The sequence below is a fragment of the Stegastes partitus genome, unplaced genomic scaffold (assembly GCF_000690725.1).
Source record: "Stegastes partitus isolate 25-593 unplaced genomic scaffold, Stegastes_partitus-1.0.2 Scaffold211, whole genome shotgun sequence".
Classification (NCBI taxonomy): domain Eukaryota; kingdom Metazoa; phylum Chordata; class Actinopteri; family Pomacentridae; genus Stegastes; species Stegastes partitus.
The window spans coordinates 182,692-192,627 of record NW_007577942.1 but is presented as its reverse complement, the minus strand read 5'-3'; the positions used below and the strand labels follow the sequence as shown (position 1 = coordinate 192,627).

General features: G+C 39.5%; 1 protein-coding gene and 1 long non-coding RNA gene across 2 annotated transcripts in view; both read left to right on the top strand.

Moving 5' to 3' along the window:
* Positions 1–21: 21 nt before the first annotated feature.
* On the top strand, positions 22–1,731 carry LOC103356616 (uncharacterized). Its single transcript, XR_520148.1, has 3 exons — positions 22–102; positions 235–433; positions 1,140–1,731. It is a non-coding gene; the product is annotated as an uncharacterized LOC103356616 (long non-coding RNA).
* A 1,814-nt stretch (positions 1,732–3,545) lies between these two features.
* ppp2r2aa (protein phosphatase 2, regulatory subunit B, alpha a) overlaps positions 3,546–9,936 on the top strand; it is an 11,783-nt gene continuing 5,392 nt past the window's right edge. The window contains exons 1-7 of the mRNA XM_008280839.1: positions 3,546–3,707; positions 4,087–4,164; positions 5,606–5,703; positions 5,922–6,087; positions 6,267–6,379; positions 7,206–7,383; positions 8,607–8,771. Coding sequence (XP_008279061.1) covers positions 3,701–3,707; positions 4,087–4,164; positions 5,606–5,703; positions 5,922–6,087; positions 6,267–6,379; positions 7,206–7,383; positions 8,607–8,771 — 805 coding nt within the window. The 5' untranslated portion in view covers positions 3,546–3,700. The remainder of the gene's footprint in view (positions 3,708–4,086; positions 4,165–5,605; positions 5,704–5,921; positions 6,088–6,266; positions 6,380–7,205; positions 7,384–8,606; positions 8,772–9,936) is intronic.

Genomic DNA, 9,936 nt, shown 5'->3' with positions numbered 1-9,936 from the left:
TGCTTGATCTCTGTATCAGTCAATATCTTCTCCGTGCCTGACACTGTATACAAAGGGAGACCTGCTGGCAGCACTCGGATATTTTTGGTGAACTCCGCTCAGGTAATCTATGCTGATTTCCTCTATGTTGATTGGATAGAAGACTTGGAAGCTGCTTTGGTTTAATTTCATGAGAAAACAATTGTAAATTTTGGCCAACAATCTTACAGTTGTGTCTCTTTGTTTGAGGAGCAGGTGTGCTGAAGACGTAAATTGCCATTAGAACACTCCCAGGGGATTCAGATCCTGGCAATCAGTTTTTGCTTTTGGCTCCTCCTCTGCAATAAGGGCTTGAAACGCTCAAGACACCAACACACACCAACTTGGACTTCAGGGCTGGAAACACAGGAGCCCTCCCTCTGATCAGCTCCTGTCCTGCTCCAACAGCACCAAGGTACAAGTTGTTACATCTTTTTTGATATATTCTACATTTTAAATGTGTGTAGGATTCATGTATGTTTGGATTTTGTCTCTTTTTGCACAGTTTAAGTCATTGACATTTACTACATGCAAACATAAGATATTATATTCTTTGTAATGTGAGACAACAAAACTGTCTCTCTCACATGGTTCATATATGAGTTTGCCTGTAGCTTCTGTTGCATGATAAATATTTACTTAGAAAACATATGTATTAAAAATTATATCCAACAGCTTCAGCATTTTCATAAAATCATCTAAAAGCAGTGAAGTTACGGTGAAAGATAACTGTGAAAGATGTTCAGCATATTGTTTGTGACTGTACACAAACAAAACAGATCAATACTGAACCCATTTAGGACAATTTACAGATAAATTATTAACAACGGTCTTGAAGCAGTGCATTTCTCTCTGTGGTTACAAGGCTTTAGTTTGCACCTTTAATACACATTTTAAAACACTGAAATTAATGCATTTGCTGCTTAAGTAAAGCATGACAACATGTATCTCACTGACTTTAACCTTTTTTGTCTTTATATTTATATATTTTATTTATTTATTCACAGAATCCATACTGTCGGTGTTGTTACGTGCAGATGTGTGCGTTTATTGAACTTTCAGAAGGCCAAGTCTCTTGAAATCTGACAAATGTGTGTGTGTGTGTGTGTGTGTGTTTGCAGAATGGGCCGAGGTGAGAACATGGGACACCTGACTCAAGCCAGTCACAGGCAGAAGACGCAACAGGAGCCTCTGGACGTAGATCCTTTGTTTATCCGCTTTCTCCGGACATTCAAAGAAATCCTCAAATTTGTTCTCTTCAGCTACACGGTGCTGTTTGGTGCTTTGCTCCTTGCAAGATGGACCACTTATTTTATGGTGGGAAAGTAAAATGAGAACAACCACTAACGAATGAGCCTGTTCTTGGACTCAGCGCTCACAGGCAGACCTTGCTGGGATTTGTGGTCTATGCACTTCCTATAAAACAACAAAAACAGCTGGAGTTATCGTGTTTCTTCTTTTTTGATTTGCATTCTGCAATAGAGCTCATGGCTTTTGTACTTTTTTTTTTCTAAATTAAACTAAACAGGGTGTTTAGAGCAACTCTACAGTGAAACTCATTTTAAACATCCCATGTGTTTGGTGAAAGTGTGTTTAAATGTGCAATTTAGGATCTGTATGCTGCAAAATAGACGTTTGTATGGTTGTGTAGCATACAGTAAAGCATTGTATATTTGTAACGGATTAAAAACTGTTTTTTTCTTTAGAAGTGCACATGAAATTTGACAAAAATGTTTATCTAAATGAGGCTTATTTGCAATGGCAATGTCAGTGGGGAATGTTTCTCTTGTAATAATTTCTCCTGAGTGAATTAGTGGAGCAAAGCTGTCCCCGCTGATGCTAATCCTGTGTGTCTGAGAAAGCTGAATCACCAGGCAGGCATAGTGGGCAACTTCCCCAGGGACCCCAAGCTCCTCGAGGACTTGAAGGCTCCAGGTTTACTGCATGACAATTAGTGGTAATATGAAAAAAGTCAAAAAACTGATTGGCAATCCTGTATGCACCATTGAAACAAATATAAACAGAAATAATTTAGGCCTCAAGGTGATGCTGCCATTATTCCCTGATGTTGGCCCTTAATATTGTTTTAAGGCCTTTATGATTTCCTTTTATAGTGTGCTTACAGTGTGCATATTTCTGAATAAATTAGTGATTAGAGGGAATTACAAAAAAAAAAAACATGTGGCTTTAGGGGTATGATACTAACCTTGAACTGCAATGTCTCTGGTGTGGATCTGGATTTTGGTTTCTGCAGCATCTCCTTGTTCTTTCTTGGTATCGCTTTGCTGGCACTATCTTGCAAAATTCTCCTCAAAATATATATATATGCATTAAAAAAGACTAAGTAATGCATAAAGGACAAATAGGTGGAGAGGCGTGACTAATAATATGATACCTTTTCTTTTTTTTACTACAGTAGACAGTTTGACTAGACTGGTCATAGTGCAGCCGGTCCACTTGATGGAACTGAGCCATCACACACAAAATTTGTTTCACCTGCATTTATTTTCTTGCAAAAAGTCAGAATATCTGCTGTGAAGAGAGACTGTCACATTGTCATGACTTGCACATGCTTTTTGTGCTGTGGCAACTGATAATGTTGTGGAAAAGGCCGAGCCATCATTTTTGGACCGGGTAAATCAGGTCCTCATGCCAGTACTCCAGTTCCCTTGAAAGCAATTTTTCCTTTTCACATGAATGCATCAAGGCTAACCTATTCAGAGAAGCATCATGCAAAGCTGATGTTTTGGTGGCACGAAACAGCAGCTGGTGCTGTGGATGCTGTCTGACAGCTGGAGGTGCCACTTTGACTGCAATATGGTCACTGAAGCACCCTCTTATCTCAACTCCTGCTCTGATTCAATTTTTGTTTGACAAAGTGAAATCCAGGCGTGTTATCAGCCGTCATGGCCTACCAACATTGAATTCACAGTAAACATCCTTTAAAAAAAAATTTTTTTTTTAGAGCCAATAAGCCCCAAAATGTAATGTTAACAATAAAATAGCATAATGTGAACGTGAAATATATTACACACACACACACACAGAGAGATATTTATATATATAATAGAAATCAAGTATACATCTCTGAATTAAACTTCATGCCAGAGTTTCCTGGCGTCACTTTCTAAATTCACCCTTCCTGCGCGGGTTAGTTCGATTTCAATCCCAGACGCAAGATACATGGGCGGGGTTTATGCATTACGTGGTTTAATTTTAAAAAGTATTTTTTGCTTGACGCTGAAAATTAAAAGCGCGATAAGTGAAGTCACCGTGCGGTTTCTGTGCACGGGAAAAAGACCCACTTTGCTCAAGGTTCGGGTTGAAATTTGACGGTGCACCCTCTCCGCTGTCTGATGCCTGCTGAACGCCGCCCGCGTTGCGCCATTTTGAAAGTGTAATGCTGGAGCAGGCAGAGGCGAGGGAAATCTCAAAGTAGAGTGCAAAGTCTACAAACCAGCAGAGAGGGCTGTAGGTGACTTTCTTTGGCTGAAAACTGCTTCGTGCTGTCGTTATCAGCTGGGCCGAGGACTTTCCAGCAGGCTCTTCGGGGTTACTAGCAACAATCCCAGCTTCATTCCTCCACTGCTCCTCGGTCAGAACCTCCCAGCCGACCCGGGTCAGCACTGCTCCAGACCAGGGCCCCAGCCCGCTACACAGACCCCTGTCTCAGCCGCTCACCATGGCAGGTAAAACTGGAGAAATAAGACTGTCAGGGTGCCGGGGGTTCACTTAGTATTTATCAGCTGCTTTAATGTTTGGCACAGATGATGGGTTGGTCTCTGTTATGGTGAAGCAGCGCAAGCTAGCTAGCAAGCTAGGATACTTCCAAGATGCCAGTGTGAGTCAGTGACAGCGTGAAAGTGAGCTGTTTTGCACAGTAAACATGCTCAAACTACGTCTTGTGCCTGGGAATTTGCTACCCCAGCTAAAATGTGCAGGTAGAATGAAGTCACATGCGGCCTTGTTCTCACATTACTGATTTTTAGCCAAGTTAGCAGCGGGCTAACGCGTGTGAAGTTGTCTCTGAATGTGTTGTGTCAAAACTTGGGCTTGTGTTTTGTGCAGGGCCCGGTGGTGGGAGCAGTGATGTGCAGTGGTGCTTCTCCCAAGTCAAAGGAGCGATAGATGATGATGTTGCTGAAGGTAAGTCCATGTGCTGATCACTGAATGTTTGCTAGCATGCACTGTGTGATTGGCATCCTGTGCATGCATGATGTGAAGTTTCCTTCATTGCATCTGCTGCACCTTCTGTTTGAATGTATTTGTGCATATCATAAAAAGTTATATGACTGCTGTTTTATAGCGTTTATCTGTTTGCGCTGAGGTAGAAGCGTCAGTGGTGTGGCACATTGTTGCTGCTAGTCCATTGGGTCGTCTATTTGTGGCATAATTGCTGAAAATGTCAGCAGTTACTACTTTTACAATCACTGGAGTTTTACTGGTGTGCCATGCAATGTGTGCATGCTTTTGGAGGAGTGGAATGCATATCAGCTTTGAATAGTTTTACCTCTGCAGAGCAAGGGCAAGTCCTAAAGGAGCAGGAGGTGCACTTTTATGATTGAGCAATTATTTTGGTTGGGTTCAACTGCACATATGTTTCACAGATCACACAAAGGTCTTCTTTTCAAAGTGTTTGATTGATCAAGTCAAAATAAAAAATGTTACTCCTCAGCTCTATCGGCATCCAGCTATACAAATGGTCTTTTGAGACTTCATGGTTTCGTTTGAGGTGAGGGAAAATTGTGTTTCTTGTGAACTGACTGTGTAAATACTTTTACACAGAGAACATAGGGGGAATTAATGCAACAACAAAAAAAAGATAAAGGATGGGTGTTAGAATGTGTTTACAGTACATGGTGGACATATTTGTGTGTAAAGTGCTACACAGTTGTTTATAGTAAGCTTTGCTTAAGAGCAAGTATAAATGAGAGCCTCTCCTTATGTCAATACATGGGCTGAAAACTCAACACTACTATAGTAGTTTTATTGACTCCTGCAAAAGTATTCTCCGTCAGTCTGCCTGCTTTTGTTTTATGTGATAGTTTGTATGGCGTCAGGTCGTGTCAGGCACTTTGTCTGCTGTGCTAAGAGTGGAACAACACCATTGTCTATATTAAGGATTGCACTGGCTCAGAATAGTGCCAGTCTGTAAATGGGGATTGATTGTTGTATTGTAGGATTTGTTGAGAATGCTTGTCTTTGAAAAGTGCTGAATAGCTACAGTTTGATTTTTTTCCCCCCCTCATTGAGTGTACATTTATTTCCATCACACCCGAACGCTGTAGTGTGTATACATACATGTGCGTCACAGTTCTGTTGTGTTTTTGCCATGGTTGACATTGGTTTGACCTCTCACAGGTGGACAAAACAGTAGGAAGCATACAATATCTTAAACACTGTTGAAGAAGTTTGTGTTTCATTGGAAGGAAATAAATCGATCAACCAGGAGAACCTTGCAAAATGTCTTTAATTTGAACACACCGCATATGTACACAACAGGATACCTAGCACAACAGATAATTCAATTCTGGAAAAACAGCTTCCTATATTTGATTATATTCTAATTACTATACCTTATTTGCAGCTGACATCATATCGACTGTTGAATTCAACCACACTGGGGAGCTACTTGCCACTGGGGACAAGGGGGGTCGTGTTGTCATCTTTCAACAGGAGCCAGAGGTACGTTTTGGTGACATAACTGAATAAATGTGTAGAAACCGTGTGTGTTTTAACATTTACTGAATTCATAACTTGATGAAGCAGGTTGAACATTTTACTGAATATGATTTAAAAAAAATAAAAATACAATGTGGTTTCTTATCTTGAACTGAAATGCTGACTTTTGCTCTCACCATATGTTTGATCTTAAGTCTTATATATGTTCTGTCTTTGTGTAGAGTAAGAATCAGCCACAGTGCCGAGGCGAGTACAATGTTTACAGCACCTTCCAGAGCCATGAGCCTGAGTTTGACTACCTGAAAAGTCTTGAGATTGAGGAAAAGATCAACAAGATTCGATGGTTGCCTCAGAAGAATGCAGCACAGTTCCTTCTGTCTACAAACGGTTCGTAAAACCACTTGTATTCTAGTTCATTTCATTCACTGTGGCAAGACTCAATTTGTGATGTTTTAAGTAGGAAGCTTTCCATCTGCCCTCTAGAGATGCCAGTAATCTAAATTTACACAACGTCTTTTGTTACTAAAATTGAGCTTTCCGTGATCTCTGCTCTTTCTCACTGGCAGACAAAACTATAAAGCTGTGGAAAATTAGTGAGCGTGACAAGAGACCAGAGGGCTACAATCTGAAGGAAGAAGATGGGAGATACAGAGATCCAAATACTGTCACATCACTACGGGTGTGTATAAAGTGCTTTATCACTGATCAAAGGATGTTGAACATGTATTATTGTGTTGTCATTAAACATGTATTAATATGACAGATTTGTATCGATATGCAATATTTTCACCCTATACTGTAGTCAGTCATTATTGTACCTTTGGAGTGTATAAAATTGAGACCACTGTTGTTACTCATTTAAGAACTTATTGAATTAAGTGTGAGTTAGTTGAAACAGAGGTAAAGTAATAGGATTTTTCTCACCATTGTCTTGCAAACAAAGAATTATCAGTTCTGTTGTTTGATTCATTCAGACATTTATCAGACACTATATTGTACGAGCATGATAAAATAATAAAAGTTCTATTACTGCGATGCCACAATTGATACACAACCCTGTCAGTGGAAAGTTAAAATGTCTGCTCTGAAAAGGCCTATTCAGCTTTAGTTTTCACTGCAGTTTTCTCCCCTGGTCATGTGCATCCTCCAGTTTGGGAAACAGATCTATATTTATTGAACAGTTTCCAAATATAGACTCAGTTTAAGAGACTAGCCTGGACACTGAAGCGAGATCTTTCTTTGTTTGTGTGAAAAGCAGCTAACTGTTTGTGTAAGAAAAATGGAAAAAATAATAACATTGCCACATTTATACAATAGCTAGTATGTACAGTGAAACTTGTATCAGTCTGTGTCCTTACTAGTGCGACAGTTGGGGGTTCATCTGCTTTTTCTTTTTTCCCCCCCAAAACAATTTGAGTTATAGAAGAGAGGACATGATAAAGTCCACACAATGTACTGCATTTTCCATGAAATTAACATGATACTCATCTCACCCCTCTCCTCAGGTACCAGTGTTCAGGCCCATGGACTTGATGGTGGAGGCCAGCCCCAGACGAGTGTTTGCAAATGCTCACACTTATCATATTAACTCCATCTCAGTCAACAGTGATTGTGAGACCTACCTGTCTGCAGATGACCTGCGCATTAACCTCTGGCATCTGGAGATCACTGATCGCAGCTTTAGTATCCTTTTGTTCCTTCATTTCACACAACCAAGGGTTGTGCAATGGTGGCCAAAGTAATAATACCAATTATTTTTCATCAATAATGAGATGATTGCTAATTGATTTTAGGGACAAAATATTGTTAGGGCTTTTTCACATAAAAAAACAAACAAACAAAAAAACAGCAGCACTGCTTTTACTTCCATGTTGTGCTACATTCCTGCTAATGTGCTCATCTTTGAGTCGAAATAATACTCCAAATAAGGTTTATCTTCTCTTGAACTCAGTGCATCTCCTAGAGGCAAAATCCAAATAAAATTTTACCCAAAACATTGAGTACAATCACATGCTGAAGATCAGATTATGGATAGACACAGCAATTTACCAGTGTACCCTAAATGCCTCACAATCAGACAGGAGCTATGCAGCGCTGCACAGAGAAGCCTCGAGTCAATGCATTCATTTGTTGCACTCATTTGTTTATTCATTTATTTTAGTGCACACAACTCAGGCGTGCATTACCAAAAAATACTTTGAAAAGAGAGAAGAAATGCGTTATATTGTTGTATTTGCCTCGGTTGAGACTTTGTGACTTGAAGTCATAGAAATATTTTTGATACACGCTGTTTGTATATTTGAAGTTGTAGATACTGTGTTTAAAGGTAGAACAAACATTTTGTCTATTTTACCTGTACCACAGTGTATTTATTTCTGCTACCACCAGATGTCCCCAGAGTAGACAATGTTAAACTCATACACATAGTGGCTCCAACAAATACATTTTAAAAAGTTAAATGAACATGTTTAACCCCAAAGCATGTTTAGCGTATAGAAATATTTAAGAGATGTTTTGAGCTTAGTACATAACTTTATTTTTAAAAAGCGATTGAGTGTTCTCTTATCAGTGTAGTCAGAAAGTAAAGCCTTTTTGATCGTGGCCTTACTAGTTCGGACCACATATTAATAGGGAATAATAGACATTCTGAATCCTTGGCTGATGAGGGAAGGACATCTTATCTGAAAATTGTTGCATTATACAATTTTCATAACCATGTCAACATCTACAAATCAATGTTTGCTAAGCATGCAAAGCCTTTTGGGCATTTCGGAAAACGGCGTCGGTTGGTTTGATTGTTAGTTAAATAATTCAACCTTTTTTTAAAAAATATATATTTCTGAAGGATTTATTTTAAGTAGTGGTAATGTCTGTTTAGCCCTTTGACCTTAACCTCACTTCCTCAGACATTGTTGACATTAAACCAGCCAATATGGAGGAGCTGACAGAAGTGATCACAGCAGCGGAGTTCCACCCCAACCAATGCAACACCTTTGTCTACAGCAGCAGCAAGGGAACCATCCGCATGTGTGACATGAGAGCATCAGCACTCTGTGACAAACACGCCAAATGTAAGTCTTTCATTTATTTTGTGCATCTAGCTATAAAACTTTGAGGCCTGCTTCCTGAAGGATAAATAATAAACAGGAATAAGTTAAAATGTCTAAAGAAAAAGTTGAGTGTGCTCCCTGTGGTAGAAACCATTGTTTAAATACATGTCAAGAGCCTAAAACTCGGTTGACGATATGTGATTATATGGCCAGTCTTTTCTTATAAAATTGACATAGCCAGTGAGGTTGTCACCCATCAGTTTAAACTGGATCCGAATTGAAACCTATAATAAATGGCTTTACAGATGAAGCCGTCTTTTTCTGATTAGAGCCAGGTTCTTCCAAATATGGGAAGCAACCAGGAGTGGCACTTGAAACCTCACAATGGAGCTCAGTCAGACCAGGCACAGCTCGAAAACGTTCATCATGTCTTCTTAGTGATAATATAATGGTCAGGTTCTCTATTCAGACATGTAGAGTGTGGTTCTTATTACCTGACAGTTTCGGCGACAACGCCCGCCTTCTTCAGAGATGACAACTGACAGCCGAAACTGTCAGGTAATAAGAACCACACTCTACATGTCTGAATAGAGAACCTGATCATTACAGACCAGGCACATCAATGAAAACTATCATGGCCCCAAACATATCTCTCTTTAATCACTGTCTACATTTCATTGAACACATTGCACACAAAAGTGATGTTTGGTATTTTAATACATTGTTAAAATCATTTGCAGAATTACAAACATGCGTTTCTCTAAAATTCATGAACATTTTTCAGTGTAGACTGATATATGTCATGTTTATACGGTCTTACTTTGCACAAAGCCAGTTGTAATGTTGATTGATAGACACCCACCAAACCTTAATTATTTGACACGCCTCTGGTTATTTCAGTGTGGTTATTACACTCAAAAAAAGCCTTGACCTGTTTTGGGCTGCTTTGCTTCTGCTTTTAAAGGATCTGATTTATATTTGCACACTTTTTTTTTTTTGAGTGTGCAAGTTGAAATTTCAAGTGTTCACATTTGTGCAAGTGCATGACGATCAATAAGCTGTTTTGGTGTGACTGTAACTGGCCCAGGCAGCTACTGCGTTAACCACAGCAGTGGAAAGCAGCACTTCTCACTTCAGTGGACTGTGGTATCCACACCTAAAAATGCGGTCTTCTTGTGAAATGCAG